The sequence below is a fragment of the Chiloscyllium plagiosum genome, chromosome 5 (assembly GCF_004010195.1).
Source record: "Chiloscyllium plagiosum isolate BGI_BamShark_2017 chromosome 5, ASM401019v2, whole genome shotgun sequence".
NCBI classification, from domain to species: Eukaryota; Metazoa; Chordata; class Chondrichthyes; order Orectolobiformes; family Hemiscylliidae; genus Chiloscyllium; species Chiloscyllium plagiosum.
Genome location: NC_057714.1, coordinates 65,584,710 through 65,606,316, shown reverse-complemented (window position 1 = coordinate 65,606,316; position 21,607 = coordinate 65,584,710). Strand labels below are relative to the sequence as shown.

Here is a 21,607-nt window from a genome sequence, read left to right as displayed (position 1 = left end):
ACACATACATATATATATATATACATACATACACACACACACTATACATACACCCCTCATATATACATAAAATAATAACAGAAAACAACTCCGGGGGGGGGGGGGGGAGAAAATCAAATCCCTCTCCCCACCCCCCATAATAATATTAAGCAATAAGGTAAGGAAAAAAAAGGGAGGGGATATAAACCAAAACGGGGAGGGGGGAAGGACGACCAACATCCATTATGTCCTACAGTTTATCTAAGAGAGTCCAAGAATTCCTTAGCCTTTTCTGGTGATCCAAAGTTATATACAGAACCTTCATGGTTAAAGCGTAACATCGTTGGGTAGCGTAAGGAGTACTGTACATTTAAGTCCCTTAAACGCTTCTTCGCCTCGTCGAGTGCCTTCCTCTTTCGAACCAGAGCCGGGGAAAAGTCCTGAAATAGCATGATCTTGGATCCTTTGTAGATCATAGCTTGGGGGTCTTTTCCGAGATTTCTAGAGGCTTCTAGGAGTATCTGCCTCTCCCTGCAGCTCTGCAGCTGGGACAGGACCGGGTGTGGGCGCTGGTTCGAGCCGGGCCCGCGTATTGCTACCCGGTAGGCCCATTCCACCCTTACCTGGCCTGTTCCAGCTTGCAGATTTAAAAGTTGTGGCAGCCACTGCTCCAGGAATGCTGTAAGCTGGCCTTCCTCTTCCTGTTCGGGAAGGCCCAGCAAACGAATATTTTTTCGGCGGCCTCGATTATCGAGGTCGTCAATATGATTTTCCAAGGTCCGGACTCGCTGCTCGAGAGTCTGGACCTGATCCACGGCCGATTGAGCGGTTGTCTCCGAGGTCGCGGCCTTTAGCTCCGCCCCTCCGACTCGGCGTTGAATTTCATCAATTTCACGGTCGTGCTTCTTCAGCGCGGCCGAGAGCGACTCCCAACGATTTCTGGATTCGACGATAAAGGCATCGATCTTCGAGTCAAGCTTGGAAAGCATTTCTGCAAGGCTTGTTACTGTTGGTAAGTTCCCCGGGGCGGCTGTGGACGCCTCTGCTGCAGCTGGAGAGTGTGGGGGAGGGGTTGCTGCTTGCTGAGAGCTGCGGGCTCCCTTCCCTTTAGTCATTTTAACTTAGGATAGAGTTGCTTAAATATAATATTACACCACTAATTCAGTTACTAAACTATTATAAATGATTTATAAATGATTTGGTGAGCTTGGTAGGGGGTAGGTGACCCACTGTGCCCAAGTCTTGGGAGGAGCACTATAGACTCAGTCTTACTGGGTCGCCACCATCTTGGATCCCCCCGCCCTGGGAGTCTTTAACATTGACTCATGGCACGTTTCACCCAACACATCAAACCTCATGTTGATTACGACATATCACGTACCCATCAACTGTTGAATTAATTCTCCTCCAATGGAAGACGTATTGAGGTTGGAAAGGACACAAAATGTGCTCTGAGTAGGAGATTTCAATCTCCATCATCAACAGTGATTCATTAACACCACGACTGAGACATAAAGGACATAGATAACAGATTGGGCCTTTCGTAAGCAATGGGGGAACCAAAAAGAGAAAGGACACTTCCATTGTGTGGCACCATGCTGAATGGGATAGTTTTCAAATAGTTTAAACAACTCAAAACGTGACACCCATGAGGTGCTGTGAGCCATCAGCAGCATATATATATTCAACCCATAATGTGCAAACTCATCGCTCACCATATTTCCACTCTACTATTACCACCAAGCAAGGGGACCAATAATGGATGAATAAAGTATGGAGGAGCCAGGAGTAGCAACATGCATACCTAAAAATGAGGTGCCATCCTGGTCAAACTATATGTATGATAAGCAGTGTAAGCAGCACTGCGTGGATTAAATTAAGGGATCCAATAACCAATGAATCAGAGCTAAGCTCTCCAGCCTTGCCACATTCAATGACAAATGGTGGTAGACAAGAAGAGAAAGCTTAACGAATAGCCCCATTCTCAAGGCTAAGGAGCCCAGCATGAGTGCAATGGGCAAGGCTGAAGCATATGCTGCCACTTCAGCCAGAAGTGTCAAGCTAACAGTGCATTTCAGCTTCCTCCTATGATCCCTGGCATCACAGATTCTAGTTTTCAGACAATTCAACTCACTCCACATGAAATCAAGGAACAGCTAAAGACACTGGATATCGCAAATGCTACAGGAACTGACATTATCCCAGCAATAATTCTGAAGACTTGAGCTCCAGTTACAACACTAGCATTTACCCAGTAACATGGAAAGTTGATCCGGTGTGTCCTGGATACAAAACGCAGGACAATTAATACTCCATCAGTCCACTTTCAATGATCAGCAAAGTGACAGCTGGGATCACTGACAATTCTGTCAAGGAGCTAACTATACCTGCTCACTGATCTTCCATTGTGTTCTGTCCATTGGTTTAACGAATAGCTACTGATGATTTCCATGATTTTTCATCCTGAAATTTAGCCTGACCCACAAAGTTTGTCACAACGCCAGAGTCAAAGAGGTCAGTAAATTAATAGTTATCTTTGACGTGGGTTATGGATACAAATCTGTATGTTTTATAAGGGATTGGGTACTTGAGGGATTTCTTTTCAAAGTTTTGACCAGCCTTTCATACATGGGGAGTTTTTTTTCATGATGTACAAAAGCTTTAATATTTAGTTATTTATTTATTATCATCTCCATGTTGCTCTTGAAGCCTGCAGATAATGGATACTATGTATGTTGACAGAGATGGTGAAAGGGCAAGAAGTGGATGGGAAAGGTCATTTTGGCATTAAGTTGGCATGAAAGTGATAAGTGCCATGGGTTGGATGGAGGCAAGAGCTGACATGGATGAGGTATGGGGAGTGATGGGAAAGGTTACTTCTAAGCTGCACAGCTATTCTGAGGTCCTGTGCACATGGGTCATATTGGTATAGGAACACCTTGACTTCCAAGTGCACAAGTTGCTGCGTACTCAGAGGTGTACGCACCAAAGAAATTTTGAAGGACAACTGGTGTTGGGGGGTTGGTGATATGTTGTGAGAGGTAAGATTAGAAGGCCTAACACTGAACAAAAAACTGTGATCAAATTCCAGAGAACAACATGGGCCTTTTTAGCAACCTGTCTTGGCACCCAGAAACCTTTCCAAACTGCATCTGAAGGGAAGTGGGCTCAACTCAATCCTGTACCTGCACCACAGAGCAAACATCAGGTCTGAAGGGGCATTTTCTTCAAACCTGGGTTTAGCAAGTTGAGAAGTTTCCCAACCTTCACCGCCTTTCTTTAGAGCAAACATCTGACACCAAGTACCAAGGATTTCTTTTTTAAAAGGCAAGAAAAATAATGTTCTGAAATGCTATCTGATTGCACCAGTCACAGAAAATTTTACATTTGGTGATCACAAATGAAATCAATTCAAAAGTTGGTGCAATTTTGAATGCAATTTACATCTGATTTGATGACTGCATCCGAAGTGGAAAGCCTAACCCATGCACTCTGACTTTAAGTTAGAGTTATGGGTGACAGGTCATAAATACATTTAACCATTCTGCAGATAACCATGTATTTTCTACTAATACTGTGACTAATTACAGTGTATTGCAATTGATTTCAAGTTTAATTTGTGAATATTTGGTTCCATGAAGCTAGGGCAGAGCTGGCAATAACTGAAGGAGAAATTAAATACATGTCACAAAGACCAGTACCAAATACATATTGTTGGTGGGCATGTTGCTTGCCCTCAAGCACCTCTAAGAGTTCTATTTAGTGGAGACTATTTGACAATTTGTACTGAAACATTTTTAAAATCAATAACGGTTATCTGAGTAAAGGTTTCATTAGAATGTGGTACCTTTTAAATTGTCAAATATTTAAAAAGATTAGGACTATTGGAAAATATCTACCCTTATACTTACTTTGAACAGGTAAAAATAAACTTGCTTTGTGTCTGCATCTTCTTCTTTGTGGACACAGGTAAATAAGTACTCCACATCTAGTACTATTCCAAGCAGCCTGTTCATTTCTTCTTCGGATACATTTTCCAAATTGGAAACATGATCAGCTGATAAACACAACAGAACAACATTTGTTTTTGGTTCCTCATTTCCATTTTAACAGGATTTCACTTCCCTTTGGGTAAACAAAGAAATTGCAGCATTGGGTTCAAAAATCCCACACAACACCATTAAGAAAAGTCACAAGGCCAACCCACCCAATAAGGAATATGAAGCAGCTCACAATAATTTCCTGGTCACACAACTTTGAAACATAGATTTGCAAACACATGACACACTGAAACTCTTGAGTTTCCTGCCAAATGACTCCACCAATGTAAGTCAAGTAGGCTTACAAATATAATTGGCAAGGTGCAAACAAATGCGAAGAATCAGCAATAATAGGATTTTCCCCTCAACAAAAGTGCTAAAAAAGAAACAGTTGGTGAGTGATCGAAACAGGCTAGAAAACAGTATGAATTAAGTTATGAAATCAACAGCAGGTATTTGTCATTCCATTGCCACCCGGATTTTTGTTGGTAGCAGGAGCAAAAATCTGACAGGATAGAGAACCTTTGGATTCTTTGTAACACTCAAAAGCTGGTGAAAGCAGAGGCCTTGAATATTTTTAAAAGAGTTAAATTCTTGTTAAGGAAGGGGACGCAAATTCATTGAGGTAGGTATGAGTATGGAGTAATCAGATTGGATATGACCTTATTGGATGATATAGCAGGCTTGAGGAGCAAGTACCTTACTTCTGTTGCTAATTTATCAGCTTGTACACAAACTCTAACTTGGCAGGCCTATGATAATTATCCAAATGTGGTGCTGGAAACAGATAGAAGGTTTATTACTTTTTAAAGGGAGCATATGGACAAACTTTAGGAGAATTCTGAATGTTGAATCTCTAGCATGCCGATGGAAACTGAGGGAGGATAGGACTTCAGGTGAACTTCAGATAGACGAGCATTTTGAGGGCCTATATATTTTCAAGATAAACCCCATTAGACCTTTTATTTTCCCTTCTTGTAGTTTTCTTTTTTGTTCCCAGCTAGTGTTTAAGCTTTCATCAGCCTTAATCAGGTTTAAATATTTTTTGAATTGATTTAATATTGTCACGTATTGAAATACAGTATTTTGTGTACTATCCAGACAAAATATATCTTACGTAAATATGTAAAGGTAATAAAACAGAATGCAAAATAAGGTACTGCTATCTTTACTGGCATCGGATTTGCTTTTCTGAACATTTTGAGGTGTTTAGAGGAGGAGAGGACTTGCGCAAGGAGGTCCATCAGGTAGGATGACCACAACATTTTCTTAGCCTTGTCAACAATAGTGTTTCTGAGGCAGAAGACTCCTCTTCACAATGTGATGTGTGACAGCAGACTGACTGCTTAACTGCACACCTTGAGCTACAAATGCTCATCTAAATTGTATGCTGGATAATTCTTATTTTTTTCCCACAGAGGCCTACTAATTACAATTATATGGTCCTACATTCCAGAGTAAATAGGATCCAATGTTGCCTATTTGCCCATGCCTACCAAATGCCACTGTACATTAATGTTAGTTTTAGTGGACCTAACAGGACACAAGCCTTTTCAGAAAAAGATCGGTAGAGAGTAAGAAGCCATCTGTGGCAGGACACCAGCAGCTACCACGGATTTGTGTATGTGCAGATACAATAAGTCAAATGTAACCTCTGAACTTACTGGGCACTCTTGCATATTCTGCAGTACTAACTCAAGGGTTAGTGCTGTTTAATGACAAAGAGGAAAGTTTTTGTTGCAATGGGCATAGAATCAGCTTAGTTTTAGCAGATACCTGGGCTCCATTATCGTTCATCTAGATATTCATAACTGTCCCGACAGATGCCCTCCTTATGTCCTTGCTGATCATTTCTCAATGCTAGTAATAGTAAAGGATGCTGATAGGCTAAGACGAATTTTAACACTCTTGATTTAAAATGTATGCTTGCTCCTTGTGATTCTTCACATCAAACGTGAATTGCAACTAAATTATGTCTCAGATTTTGCAAATAAAATTAGACATGAAGACATCTGTTGGCACTTGAGATCTTGCGGTCTTCAATGAGTGAGTTTTACTGATTATTTATCTGCCTTTCTTCTCCTATCCCAGATTAAGTATTCTGTTATCACAAGAATGTCATATAGCGAAGAACAAAAATAAAATACGGAGTTTCACTCAATATTAGAGGAAGCAACAATTTCAACCTAGTAACTCTCCAGTAGTTGGAGTCAGATCTCAACAAAAGAAAGTGGTTGTGATTGTTGACAGTCATTCATCTCAGCTCTGGAATATTCTGGAGTTCCTTAGGATAGCGGCTCAACCATCTTCAGCTGCTTTACTAATGACCTTCCCTCAATCATAAGGTCAAATGTGGGAAGGTTTGCTTACTTTTGAGAAACAATTAATTTACAGGGACCAGTTTCTGGGGGAAGTAGTACCTATGACTGTACTAGTGTAAAACACTTAATCTTGTTTGATCTTGGAACATAAGCAGTCTCAGAAATTGTTCATACTTGAATGGGAGACCACCTGGGAATACCAGGTACTGTTGTGATGGTGTCCCTACCTCTGGGCCAGTTTCAAGTCCTATCTCTTTCAGAGGTGTATAATAGTATCTCTGAAAGGGTTAATTGGAAAATATCTAGTAATTTGCCCACTGAATAAAAGTATGGTAAAATGTCTATGAAGATAGCTGAACAGTGAAGTAAATTTTCCCTTTGTGAGTAACATTGCGAAAACTTTCTCTTGGTATTAATGAATGAAGCAGTGTTAAGTTGAATTCTCAGACTATTTGAATTAAACAACTTTGAATTAAAATGGTAATCTGCGTTTTTCACCTTGAACCAGAAAGTGAGTGGGGGAAAGCTCTATATACTTACTGAGTGTATGGTTACAGCTCCGACACAGTTCTGTAAGACTGACAGTTGTCTGCTGGAGGCTTATTCTTGGAGGGGTTGGAGGGGGTTTTGGATTTTTCCAGCCATTGCACTTGCATGATTCTTCAGCCTAATGGGATTAGGAGCACATGACAATCACATGATAAACACAGCACATCCTTTGTAGTGAATAACTTTCACATATATCATTAATATTCGCTGATTCAAGTTCTGCAGTCCTGTCATAAATTGATGAATGGTCGTGGGCAACTGAATAATTCACTGGGAGAGACATCCAGAACACCCCAATCCTTAATGATGGGGAACTTAGGCTGCAAAAGGTAAAAGACAAGGCTAAAACATTTGCAACAATTTTCAGCCAGAAGTGTCAAGAGAATGATCTAAATTGGCCTCGTCTGGAGGTCCCCAGCATCACAGATGGCAATCTTCAACCACATTGATTCTCTACATGTGATACTAAGAAATAACTGAAGGCACCGGATACTGCTAAGGCTTTGGGAATAGACAACAGTCCAGATATAATATTGAAACTTTGAGCTCTAGAACACCCCTAGTGAATATGTCCCTGTATAGCAATAACATTGGCATCTACCTGTCAACCTGGAAACCTGCCCAGATATTACTATGCATAGAAAAAAGACAAATGCAACCCAAACAACTGTCATTCCATCAGTCTACTCTTGATCATCAGTAGAGGGACAGAAGAGATCATCAACAGTGCAGCATACACTTGGGAATTACTTGCTCACTGACACTGTTTGGGTTCCTCCTGGACAACTCAACTCCCGACCTCATTACAGGCTTGTTTTAAACATGGACAAAACAGCTGAACACCAGGGAAGTGTAAGCAACTGCCCTTGACATCAAGGCAGCATTTCACTGATGTGGTATCAAGAAGCCCTAGAAAACTTAAGAACCAATGGGAATCAGAGAAAATTCTCCAGTAGTTAGAGTTAGACCTGAACAGAAGAAAATGTGGCGTTTGTTGACGGTCAGTCATCTGAGCTCCAGAGTATTCTGGAGCTCTTCAGGGTAGTGGTCCACCTGTCTTCAGTTGCTTCAGCAATGACCTCCCCTCCATCATAAAGGTCAAACATGGGAAGGTTTGCTTATTTTTGGGAAATAATGAATTTACAGTTAGTGAATGGCAAATTCACTCAACTCAGATCTATTGAAAGCAGGTACAACAGTTCCTGTCTGGGTTGTTGTGTCTGAGGCTGTGCAACTTTATCATGCTGAAGGTGATGTTCCTCCCACTCAATGTCCTCAGTTTCCTCCTTGAAAGACTGCTTTCATTCTTCAAGCTCCTTAGCATCCAAGATATTGCCTCACTATCTGTTTTGGTTGTGCAAGGCACAACATTCAAGCATTAAGGCCAATCAAAACTGATCCAAGCAACGGAACTTCATCTTTATCTGGCCTACCACCTGCGGCACAATGGCCCTGGTTGAAAAAAAGGGTACACTGTGTCTACCTTTGGCCTCAGAGGGTGGCATAACCAAATCATCAACAATACTTGCAAAGGGTAGCCCTCATCTTTCACCAGTCTTTCTCATGAGGCACCACACTTTTAAAGTCAAGCAGAAATCCAAGAATTATCAAGGAAACAGACATCATGACAAATGCCTGCTACTACATGCTACCAATGAAACAGAAAGAATGTACATTGGCTGAATGAAATTCTTTTCTAATAATGAAGTCTGCCATATTGAGATGGTGCTCTTAAAATGGCAGGCTGCACGTGGGGAAGCCAGCTAAGTTGGCAAAGTCGACTGCCCAGGTTGCAACATTGACCTCATCATGAGGAAACAAGAAGGGTGTGTTCTTGCAAAAATAACATCATAACATCACTAACACATCTGTGGTTTCAGATTTGAGATTCCATACAAGCAGTAGCTGCTTCAAAGAAGTCTGTAGCATGACAGCCACTGGGATAGGGTGGCCACACAATCTATCAGCAGCATGTCTTGATCCAGCATAATTCTGTGATAGTGACTTTGAACATTCTTATCCAATGTTGGCACCACCCCTTGTTTATCTGGAGGAAACAGCACAGACAACTGTGAACCCTTTCAAGTTTCACAACATCCTACCTATAGGAGGGAGACCTGAATTCCAAAAATGGCCTAATTAATATCCTGTACAGCTGCAACATGACCTCCCAACTCCTGTACTCGATGCTCTGATGACCAATAAAAAGAAACGCATACCAAACATCTTCTTCACTATCATACCTCCAGTGACACCACTTGAAGGAACTATGAACCTACACTCCAAAGTTTCTTTGTGCAGCAACATTCCCGAGCACCTTACCATTAAGTGTACAAGTCCTGTCTTGATTTGCCTTTTCAAAATGCAGCACCTCACATTTATCTAAATTAAACTCCATCTGCCACTTCTTGGCCCATTGGTCCATCTGATCAAGATCCCGTTGTAATCTGAGGCAACCTTCTTCACTGTCCACTACACGTCCAATTTTGCTGTCATCTACAAACTTACTAACTTTACCTCCTATGTTCACATCAATCATTTATATAAATGAAGAAAAGCAGCGGACCTAGCACCAATCCTTGCGGCACACCACTGGTCACAAGCCTCCAGTCTGAAAAGCAATCCTCCACCATGACCCTCTGTCTTCTACCTTTGAGCCAGTTCTGTATCCAAAGGGCTAGTTCTCTCTGTATTCCATGTGCTCTAACCTTGCAAACCAGTCTACCATGAGGAACCTTGTCAAATGCCTTACTGAAGTCAATATAGATCACATCCACCTCTCTGCCCTCATTAATCCTCTTTGTTACTTCAAAAACCTCAGTCAAGTCCGTGAGACATGATTTCTCATCCACAAAGCCATGCTGACTATCCTTAATCAGTCCTTGCCTTTCCAAATACATATAAATCCTGTCCCTCAGGATTCCCTCCAACAATTTGACATCCACTAATGCCAGGCTCACTGGTGTATAGTTTGCTGGTTTTTTCTTACTTCCTTTCTTAAACAGAGGCATCATATTAGCCAACCTCCAGTTTTCCAGCACCTCACCTGTTGGTAACACAAATATCTCAGCTAGGGGCCCAGAAATCACTTCTCCATTTTCCCACAGAGTTCCAGGGTACACCTGATGAGGTCCTGGGGATTATCCACCCTTATACGTTTTAAGATATCCAGCACTCCCTCCTTTGTAATTTGGATACCTTTCAAGATGTCATCATCTATTTCCCACATTCTATATTTTCCATGTCCTTCTCCATAGTAAACACTGACACAAAATACTCGTTTAGTATCACCTCCATCTCCTGCAGTTCCACACTCAGGCTGTCTTGCTGATCCTGAGGGGCCCTATTCTCTCCCTAGTTACCCATTTGTCATTAGTGAACAGTAGTCTCCCTGTACCAGCGGGCAATACATTCCAAGTCCTACTGTGGAAGCCCAAAACCATGGATAGGTGCGAACCTATTCATTTAAATGGGAAACATAACTTCTCGGCAGCCTCCTGGTCGCTGGTCTGGAACATTTCCTTTTATATGTTAAGGCCGCGGTAAACCGTGGGTAACTAAAACTGCAGTAACCGGACCTGCAGATATGGGGGTCACCCTGTATTTACAAAATCCCTTAGCATTCTCCATAATCTTATTATCTCATGTCCCTTTTTTGCCTTCCCTATTTCCCTCTTAAATATATTCCTACTGTTTTATACTTGAAGAATTCACTTGATCTCTGCTATCTATGCTTGTCATCAGCTTCCTTCTTTTTCTTGACCAAAACCTCAATTTCGCTAATAATCCAGCATTCCCTGCACCAATCAGTCTTGCCTTTCACCCTAACAGGAACATAATGTTTCTGGACTCTCGTTACCTCATTTTTGAAGGCTTCCCATTTTCCAGCTGTCCCTTTACCTGCGAACATCTGCCCCTAAAAACCTCTGAAAGTTCTTGCATAATACCATCAAGACTGGCCTCATTCAAATTTTGAATTTTAACTCTTAGATTCGGTCTATCCTTTTCCATCACTATTTTAAAACTAATAGAATTATGGTCGCTGGCCCCAAAGTGCTCCCCTACTGACACCTCAGTCACTTGCTCCACTTTATTTCCCAAGAGCAGGTGAAGATTTGCACCTTCTACAGTAGGTACATCCATAGACTGAATCAGAAAATGTTCTTGTACACACTTAACAAATTCCTCCCCATCTAAACCCTAAACAGTGGGGCAGTCCCAGTCTATGCTCAGAAAGTTAAATTCCCCTACCATAATCACCCTATTAGTGAGTTTCGAGAAGATCCATAAACACCCCATTATTCTTACAAATAACTGACATCGACTTACAAATAACTGACATCGCCTTACAAATTTGTTTCTCAGTTTCCCGCTGACTATTGAGGGGTCTACCATACAATCTCAATAAGGTGATCGTCCCTTTCTTATTTCTCAGTTCCACCCAAATAACTTCCCTGGATGTATTCCTAGGAATATCCACCCTAGATAAAGCCATAATAGTATCCCTGATCAAAAACACCACTCCCCCTCCTCTCTTGCCCCCCACTTTCCATCCCTCCTGTAGCATTTGTATCCTGGATCATTAAGCTGCCAGTCCTGTCCATCCCTGAGCCGCGTTTCTGTAATCGCTATGATATCCCAATCCCATGTTCCTAACCATGTCCTGTGTTCACCCACCTTCCCTGTTAGGCCTCTTGCATTGAAATAAATGCAGTTTAATTTGTCAGTCCTACTTTGGTTGAAGAACATTGTTTGCCATACAAGCTGTAGGCACAAAATCAATGTGGGAATATGCTATAACAGCAAAGTGCCCATCCCTGTTCTGAACATGGCTCTGGATACTTGTTCTCAGTACAACATGCCAAGGTTACCCATTCCTATCAGTTTTTAAAACCGGCCAGAATTTTTTGCCCGTCCCTAACTTTTGACTTTTAGGATCTTTGTGGAAACATGACAATTGTCCTTTCCATCCCCTGAACTAACGTCTCCAGCATTCCACAGGTGAACCTGGGACCTCACTCTCAGGACTGTTGCTCCTTTGGTACTTTTTAAAGAATATATGCAGGCAAGCTGTAACGTGCACTAGCCTCGCCTGTAATTGGACCTAGTGCTGTACGTGCAGCGACTCAGTTGGGCTTGGCTACATGCCACAATCGTTCAGATGAGCATTTAGCCTGAAGTTTGCATCACTTCAATTGGGTTCCTGAACCAAAGGAAGGATCACATTAAGTTATTTGACCAGAGTTCAATGTTTAGTTCCATTTGTCTTTTGGGGAGAAATTTGCAATGTTGCAACTATACCATTGGCAGTTCATTGGTACTAAAAGTCAAACACAACTTTAAGAAAAAACTCAATGTGTACTGTAAATATTATCAATCTAACAGCAAGACTTCGCACATCAGCATGTGAGGAAATTACAGGAATGTCACATTACAGCCATAAAACCTGTCATTGAATTTTAGAAAGTGACACAGCATGTAGCGATCCTAACATTGTTTACAACACACAAGTGCCAGATACCGAAACAAACCCGCCCCCTATTGCAAAACAAGCCGACCTGACACGAATACAGTCAAAACAAAATTAATTCTGACATGTCACTACATCGGAGAGGAGCCTGTTTGAAAGGCACTTTAGTTTGTTTGCTGGGGATTCCCGGCCCCGCGTTCCCCCCACCCCCCCAGCTCAGATCAGCAGGTTGCCCTCAGTACCTTGCAGGCGGAATAAACGCCGAGTTTTTCCAGTTTCTTTGTCCGGGGGTAGTTGCGGAGCTGCGCTTTCCTCAGCGCAATCCTCTCCCGCTGCTGCTGCTGTTGTTGCTGCTGACTCCCCGCGGCGGCGGCGGCGGCGGCGGATCGGCCGCTCTCTGCAACCGCGGCGCAGCTGACAACCGGCAAAGCCAGCGACACCGGCACAGGAGGCACCGAGTCCGAGGAGGCGACACACACCGCCGGCGATCCCTGCTGCAACCCGCCGAGCCCTCCCCCTCCACCTCCACCTCCGCCTCCGCCACCGCCGCCGCTCTCCGCCATGGCTCCCAGCAGCTCTGTACGTGCACAGCACTGTTGTGCTGTTTTTTAAGGAAGTGATCCGGGCTGGAATGGTGACCACAGCGGTGGTGATGGTGGTGGCAGCTCACTCATTGCCCTGCCTCCCTGTACACTCTGTAGTCCAGAGCGTTGAGCAGCACCCCGCCAGGGGCGGTGCAGAGCACAAACTGACACAGTTGTTGGCTGATTGTTTTTTGTTCAATTCACTTCAAATGAGAAAAAAAGCAACATGTCGAAAGAAAATTTATGGCTGCATACTGGAAACACCAATGCGATGACAATCAAAGGATGAGTTAACAAGCAATGCAATTAAACATTTCTTCACACACACACCTCCAAGCGATCAACCTGCGTAAAACTGGTAAAATTGCCAGGAGTGAATATAACTTTACTGGAAAGGGTTTTATTTTGTTTTGCTTGTATTAGTTCAGTATAAGGCGCTTTCTTAAGGCTGTTTATACCAAACACGTTAAACTACTGCGTTCAATTGGCATCGTTCAGTACTGCATCAGGATTAAACGAACAATAACACAAAAGCAAAGGACGGTGTAAGCTGCAGATTTGACTTCTAGAAAACAGGAAGTGCTGGGAAAACTCAGGAGGTTTTGCAGCGTTGTGGGTAGAGAAACAGAGTTAACGGTTAGACATGTAAAATTTTTCCAGCAAAAAAAATCAAACTGGAAGTTTTGTGAGACTACGGAACAACTGGACATAATGCAAAATGGAATTCAAAATGTACCCCAGCAGTTCAACTGAATGCCTGGATCATTTTTAATCCTTAATTTCTATAATATCAGGACGGTACCAACTGCCTGGTTTGTTTTTCACTATCACTAAATGTTATTTAGTTTCCGATTTCCAATGGAATTGTTTCCGAATGTATGTTTTCTCTAGTCAAATAATATGGAGCAGCAATATATAAATATATATTTTTTAAAAATTGAAAATGACATTGATAAAGCTACATTTTGTGCCCTGTCCGAGTTATCTCAATAAGTAGCTTTTATTGCTGAGTAATGTGCTCAGCAATGAAAATCAACTATGAAGGCACATGTAAATTAAACCAGACGGGAGTTCTACTTTAGTGGCTGGATTATTAGTGGGATGGAGATAGATTAGGAGGCAAGAATATCAGCAATTTCTCATATTAATCTCACAAAGAGGGATCTACAACCATGACTACATGCCATCATATCTAGCACCTGCACCTCCACAATGATGACCCAGTAACTGTAGTCGCACTTATTTCTAAACGTTTTTAAGCTTACAGAGGATGCCTTCATTTTGAGGCATTCTGATGGTCCTCACATGCATTGGAAAGCCATCTCTAGCAGTAGTGGCCAGATAATGGTACAGGTGAGCAGGCCTCATATATTCTTCAGTTCAAGACTCCCATGTAGTCCCTATGTCAATACCTAACATCTATTTTATTCAATTGAGTGAACCGGTTGGAGCTCTGCAGCAATCAGCAGTTTTCAGAATTTTCCGTCACTAGTTCACCATAGTATGAATTTAATTCACAATTCACCATAGTGCACATGTATAAGTCAGGCAAAAGTGAGGACTGCAGATGCTGGAACCCAGAGTTTAGATCAGAATGGTGCTGGAAAAGCACAGCAGGTCAGGCAGCATCTTCCAGCATCTGCAGTCCTTGTTTTTACCATGGTAAATGTGGGGTTTGGGGGATAGGGGGGGGGGGGGGGGGGGGGGGGCTGGGGCTGGGGATAAGGTAGCAAAGAGTATAATAGGTGAATGTGGGTGGGCAGTGCCATAACCAAGGCATACCCTTGGCTCATAATAATCTTTCTGTATCACTCTATTTTGTCACAATTGTTTCATTTGACAATAATCTTTTACTTTTCAGCCATCTAGCATTGATATTCTCTCCCCTTACTCTTTTCTCCTGTGATATTTTCCCTCTATAATACCTCGTACAAGTCTGTTTCTTCCTAAAATATGTTTTACCCTGCCTTTTCCTAATTACATTCTATAACTTCTTTGTTGATTCATTCTACAGACAAACTTAGCATTTGCTTTTTCTATGCAATGGATCATTTCCTTTCTTCTCTAAACCACAACTTTAAAGCTATTTGTCAAGTAGCGTCTCCTCCTTCCATAAAGTCTATGTTTTGCATTGATAAAAGCAACATTCCAAATAAAACTCTCAAAAGTTTTTTTTGAGTAATATGTTGTTTTCCAGTTACCAATTGTCTCTCCTAATAAAATATAGCCTTTTCCAGTGATACCCTTGTTCTGATTTCTTTGTTGCATTTGCCATCTGCAGATATCATGTTCCTAAATACTTGAATCCTTTCAGTTATTCTACGAATACTGTACATAAAAAATTCTTGGTTATTTTGAAATATGTACTTCTTTTGTTTGCCAATGTTCATTTTCATTCCAATGTTACTGTCTCCTGTTAGCAGTCTCTAAGTTCTTGTAATGGTTCTTCTTCTCTTGCTGCAAGTGTTTTGTCATCTCTAAGCGTAACAAATGTTATCATTCACACCACACACCCCAATCATAACGCCAGATCTTGTGTCTTCAATGATTTTTTGATCATTGAATAGAACATAGAACAGTGCAACACAGGAAGACGCCCTTTGGCCCATGACATTGTGCAAACGTGATGCCAAATTAAACTAATCTGTTCTGCCTGCCCATGGTCCATATCCCTCATTCCTTGCTTATCATGTGCTTATCTAAAAGCTCCTTAAATGTCCCTATCATATCTGCCTTCACAACTACCCAGCAGAGCATTCCAGACTACTACCACTCTCTGTTTAAAGAAATTGCCCCTCAAATCTCCTTTAAACTTTTTCCCTCTTACCTTAAATGCATGCTCTTTAGCATTAGACATTTCAATTCTGGGAAAAAGATTCTGACTGTCAACCTTATATATGCTTCTCCTAATTTAATAAACTTTATAACTTCCAAGAATTTGCATTGACATTGAACAGGACTATCGCTATGTCTATACTCAGTTTACTTCTGTGATAATCTCATTTAAGAATCATTTGGATTCCTGGAACGTGGGATGATTACTAGAAGAAATAACCATGTTTTATATCATCTGCATTTTCAGTTACTGTATACCACTTTACTCCAATTTATCCAGTTCTGCTTCAACTTTCTTCCATATAGAAAATGATTTGTTGTGAAGAAATTGAGCAACAATAAAGTGAATTTACAAATACTGGAAAAATAATACTGTGAAAGTAATTTGCATAAATGAGAAAGTTGCAAGATTTTGTTTTGAATGTTTGGCAATGCAAAACAGAAACTATGGCCCTGCAATTCCTGAACTCAAAGGCACAAAAAATTCAGTGTTCACTGGGAAAGAAGATGGGAGATTACAGATTGACAGGAACTTGTAACCTACAAGGATTCAATCCATTTAATTCAATTTTTAAAATTCCAGATGTGGGGCCATAGTTGGATACTTTTCCCATTTCTGATATAGCAGTAAGGCAGAATTCCTGCATGTCACTAAGCTACAACACTGGCATCTACTCATCAATATGAAAAATTTCTCAGGTATATTCTGTACACAAAAAGTTGCACAAATCCAACCTGGCCAATTACCACCCCATCAGTCTACTCTCACCATCAGGAAAGTGATTGAAAGTGTCATTAACAATGCTATCAAGCAGCACATGCTCAGCAATAACCTGCACAGTGGTGCCCGGTTTGGGTTCTGCCAGGGCCACTCAGCTCCTGACTTCATTACAGCCTTGGTTTGAAAATGAAAAAAAAGAGTTGAATTTTCGAGGTGAGGTGTGAGTGACAACCCAAGACATCAAAGTGCCCTCGCAAAACCAAAATCAATGGGAATTGGGGGAAAAGTCTATGCTGACTGGAGTTACACCTGGCCACACAGGAAGAAGCGAAAACAGACATTGCTGGAAAAGGATGCTGCCTGACCTACTGCGCTTTTCCAGCAACACATTTTCAGGTCTGATCTCCAGCATCTGCAGACCACACTTTCTCCCCATTGCTGGAAAAGGTCAGCAGATCTGGTAGCATCTGTGGAGAGAAAGCAGAGTTAATGTTTCAGGTTCAATAACCTTTCTTCAGAACTGATCTTTCATGTCATGCCCAAAATTCAATAAGGTGGGGACACAGAGGATAAAACAGAGACCTTTGCTGAGTACAAAACATTCAGCATTGGACAGCGGAAGGTCAGGAGGAATAATAAATACATGATTGGAGGTGGGGTTCGGACAGAGGATGGAGTTAGAGGGAAGGAAGATTCCGGAGGGCTGTGGTTATCTCTGAGTTGTATCTTGTGTTCACAGGAAGAAGGTTGTGGTTATTGGAGGTCAGTCATCTCAACTCCAAGACATCTCTGCAGGAGTTCCTCAGGGTAGTATCCTAAGCCCAACCATCTTCAGCTGCTTCATTAATGACCTACCCTCCATTATCAGATCAGAGGTGGGGATGTTTGCTGATGATTGCACATTTTTCAGCATCATTTGTGACTCCGCAGATATTGAGGCAGTCCTTGTCCAAATGTAACAGGCGTGGGCTTAAAAGTGGCAAGTAATATTTGTGCCACACAAATGCCAGGCAATGACTATCTCCAGTAAGAGAAAATTCATCCACCACCCCTTGTCATTCAATAATGTTACTATCACTGAATCCCTCACTATCCAAATCCTGGGAGATACCGTTGACCAGAATTTCAACTGGACTCGCCATATACTATAGTGGCTACAAGAGCAGTCCAGAGCCAAGCGAATAGCTCATCTCCTGATTTGACAAAGCCTGTCCACCATCTACAAGGCACAAATCAGGAGTGTGATGAAATACTCCCACTTGCTCAAATGAGTCTAACTCCAAGAAGCAGCCCATTTGATTGATATCATAAAATCCATCCCCTCCACCACCAACATCAGCGTTACTATCTCCAAGATGAACTGCAAAAATTCACCAAAGATCCAAAAGCAGCAACTTCCAAGTACACAACCACTTCCATTTAGAAGGACAACAACAGCAGATATGTGAGAACACCACCACCATCTGCAAATTCCCCTCCAAGCCACTCACCATCTGACTTGGAAATATTTCACCATTCCTTCAGTGTCACTGGGTCAAAATCCTGGAACTCCATTCCTAACAACATTGTGGGTTTACCATAGCACATGGACTGCAGCAATTCAAGAAGGCAGCTTAACAGTACCTTCTCAAAGTCAACTAGGGACAGGCAATAAATGCTGGCCCAGCTAGTGATGCCCATACCCCACAAATAAATGAAAAACTTCTCCATACATAGCCTGAACGAAGAGCTAAACCAGGTAATACTGAAGCCCTGAGAAAGAGACAATCAGACCTCAAGAGGCTCAATTACATTTTCTTTGGGTTGGACCGAAGGGTCTGTTTCCATGCTGTACATCTCCATGACTCTACGGTAGGTGGCTCCTTTTCAAAGTGGCATTTTAAACTGCTTTCTCTTTAGTTCTTGAATGATTCTCAGGAATTGGCCTAGGCAAGCAGCTTTCAGTTGCTCATGTTAGTAAAGGATTCAGGTTGCCATTTTAAGTGCAGACATCTATCCTATTCTCTGGCACAGATTAGGATAAGAATGTGTTCCGTGGAAGTTATCTACAGAAATTCCAGGCCCTACCTAATACTGCATTTGTAGTTCCTTCTCCAAAATTAGATGATAACGACAAGAGAATACAGTCTGAGATGGTCTTGTTTCACATATGTAGTGCCCTTTATCGACAATGGCAGATTTGTCTGGATTTGTGGTGTTCCAGAGCTTTGGTTTGTTCACACTCCTACTACAGTTACACAGAACTGTGAGGCGGGGGGGAAGACAAGACAGACAGAGAGAGAAAGAATGAAAGAGAGAGAGAGAGACAGAGACAGAGACAGAGAGAAAAGAAACTTCATAAACTGACTGGGGAAGAGAAAAGAAACTGTGACCTGCACAGCTCAAGAGAAGATGGTGGGAGGAATGTTTTAGAAGGGGCAGGAAGCTTGTACCAATGTTTTAAGAACGCTGCAAGAAAATAGAGATGAACAAGACACAATTAAGTTAAATATAGTGCATCCTTCTTCATAACAGCAGAGTTATAGACATTATCAAGGCTATTCAGCATTCATTAATTACACAATTCAGAAACACCAGCTTTTGCCCTCAATGACAATTTAAAAGTCATGTAAGTTTCAAAATCACAAAAATGTCAAGTTATTTTTGTAAAATATAAATTAACAATATTTGTAAATGAACTGTGAACTATGTGCTTCACCATATCATTAAGCATAAATATTTTGGAGACTGACTAAAATATAACATCATTGAAGCTAAAATTTAATTTTGCGTGATGTGCTAGGATTGGTATACTGCAGTAATTCGATGCAATGTATTCATTTTATATCTATAGCAATGGTTATTATCAAGACACTTCAATATGCATCCTGACATTATGCATGGAATATATACATATCTCCCTGACCTAACGTTGTTAAGAGTACAAAAATGTCATTTTTCAATAACTCAATTTGAAGAACAATCAATTCCGCCAGTTTGCTTCCCACAAACCTCAAACACCTCTCCTTCACTCCTCCCTCCCCCCACCCTCCTCACACACACACACACACACGGAAAGGATCACCCACAATGCCCTCAAGCAGCATTTAGCAATAACCTACTCACTAATGTTCACAATGTGGAGGTACTGATATTGGACTGGATGGACAAAGTCAGAAGTCACACAACACCAGGTTATAGTCCAACAGGTTTATTTGGAATCACAAGTTTTAGGAGCATAGCCCCTCGTTAGGTGGTGAGTGAAAAGAGCACACATACACAGAATTAAGAGGCAGAGAGATCAAAGGCAGAGAGATCAAAAGATCATACAACTGCTGCGATTGTAGTGTTGAATAATAAGTTTCTGCAGGTGACCAAGAGTGTTAGCCACAAGGAGCAGTATTGGGTCCACTGCTTTTCATCATTTATATAAATGATTTGGATGTGAACATAGGAGGTATAGTTAATAAGTTTGCAGATGACACCAAATTGGAGGTGTAATGGACAGCGAAGAAGGGACTTTCACCAGATGGGCTGAGGAGTGGCAGATGGGAGTTTAATTTAGATAAACGTGAGGTGCTGCATTTTGGAAAGGACATATTCATTAATGGTAAGGTCCTGGGGAGTGTTGCTGAATAAAGAGACCTTGGAGTGCAGGTTCACAGTTCCTTCAAAGTGGAGTCATAGGTAGATAGGATAGTGAAGAAGGCATTTGATATGTTTGTCTTTATTGGTCAGTGCACTGAGTATAGGCGGTGGGAGGTCATGTTGCAGCTGTACGAGTCATTGATTAGGCCACTTTTGGAATACCACATGCAATTCTCATCTTCCTGCTGTAGGAAAGATGTTGTGAAACTTGAAAGGGTTCAGAAAAGATTTACAAGGATGTTGTCAGGGTTGGAGGGTTTGAACTATAGGGTAAGGCTGAATAGACCAGGGCTATTTTTCCTGGAGCGCAGAGGCTGAGGGGTAATATTTTAGAGGTTTAAAAAATCATGAGGGACATGGAGAGGTGAACAGCCAAGGTCTTTTCCCCAGGGTGGGGGAATCCAAAACTACAGGGCATCAGTTTAAGGTGAGAGGGAAATATTTAAAACAGACCTAAGGGGAACTAAGATGGTGCATGTATGGAATGAGCTGCCAGAGACAGCGGTGGAGGGTGGTACAATTACAACATTTAAAATGCATCTGGATGGGTATTTGTATGGGAAGGGTTTAGCAGGATATAGGCCAAATGCTGGCAAACAGGACTTGATTAACAACACCTGATGAAGGAGCAGCGCTCCAAAAGCTAGTGCTTCCAAATAAACCTGTTGGACTATAACCTGGTGTTGTGTGATTTTTAACTTGGTACACCCCAGTCCAACATCGGCATCTCCAAATCTTGATTAATTTAGGATATCTGGTCGGCTTGGATGAGTTGGACCTAAGGGGCTATTTCCATGCTGTACAGCTCTATGACTATGACTAATTGAGAATGGACAATAACTGCTAACCAGTCAGCAAAGCACACATACCATGAACTAATAAAGAAAATCAGGCAGGTAGTTTTTATTTAAATCACAAATTGGGAATGTCCCATTAGAATCGCAAAGTGTAATCACTACCTTGAGATTTCATTGTCTATCATCCTTAGGCTCCAGTGCAAAATTTCTGATCATAGTAAATTCCGTTCTTAATTTAATAAAAGCAAATTACTGCGGATGCTGGAATCTGAAACCAAAAGAGAAAATGCTGGAAAATCTCAGCAGGTCTGGCAGCATCTGAGAAGTGATTGCTGGGTCTCTTGCTGAGATATTTGTATCATCGATAGTCACAGGTGAGGTGCCCGAAGACGCGAGGTTGGCAAACGTGATGCCACTGTTTAAGAAGGGCAATAAAGACAAGCCAGGGAACTATAGACCAGTGAGCCTGACCTCAATGATGGGCAAGTTGTTGGAGGGAATCCTGAAGGACAGGATGTACATGTATTTGGAAAGGCAAGGACTGATTAGGGATAGTCAACATGGCTTTGTGCGTGGGAAATCATGTCTCACAAACTTGACTGAGTTTTTTGGAGAAGTTACAAAGAAGATTGATGAGGGCAGAGTGGTAGATGTGATCTATATGGACTTCAGTAAGGCGTTTGA

At 41.7% G+C, this 21,607-nt stretch overlaps 1 protein-coding gene across 5 annotated transcripts in view; it reads right to left on the bottom strand.

Moving 5' to 3' along the window:
• The window catches only part of kat2b (K(lysine) acetyltransferase 2B), a 75,196-nt gene extending 61,904 nt beyond the window's left edge, over positions 1–13,292 (bottom strand). Inside the window, exons 1-3 of one of the 5 annotated variants that reach the window (XM_043690219.1) lie at positions 12,602–13,292; positions 6,881–7,007; positions 3,891–4,036 (exon numbers count right to left, since the gene is read on the bottom strand). In XM_043690219.1, the coding sequence (XP_043546154.1) occupies positions 3,891–4,036; positions 6,881–7,007; positions 12,602–12,922 (594 nt within the window). In that variant the 5' untranslated portion in view covers positions 12,923–13,292. The remainder of the gene's footprint in view (positions 1–3,890; positions 4,037–6,880; positions 7,008–12,601) is intronic. The other 4 variants (XM_043690216.1, XM_043690218.1, XM_043690215.1 and 1 more) reach the window with 4 other exon arrangements.
• Between the last annotated feature and the right edge of the window lie 8,315 nt (positions 13,293–21,607).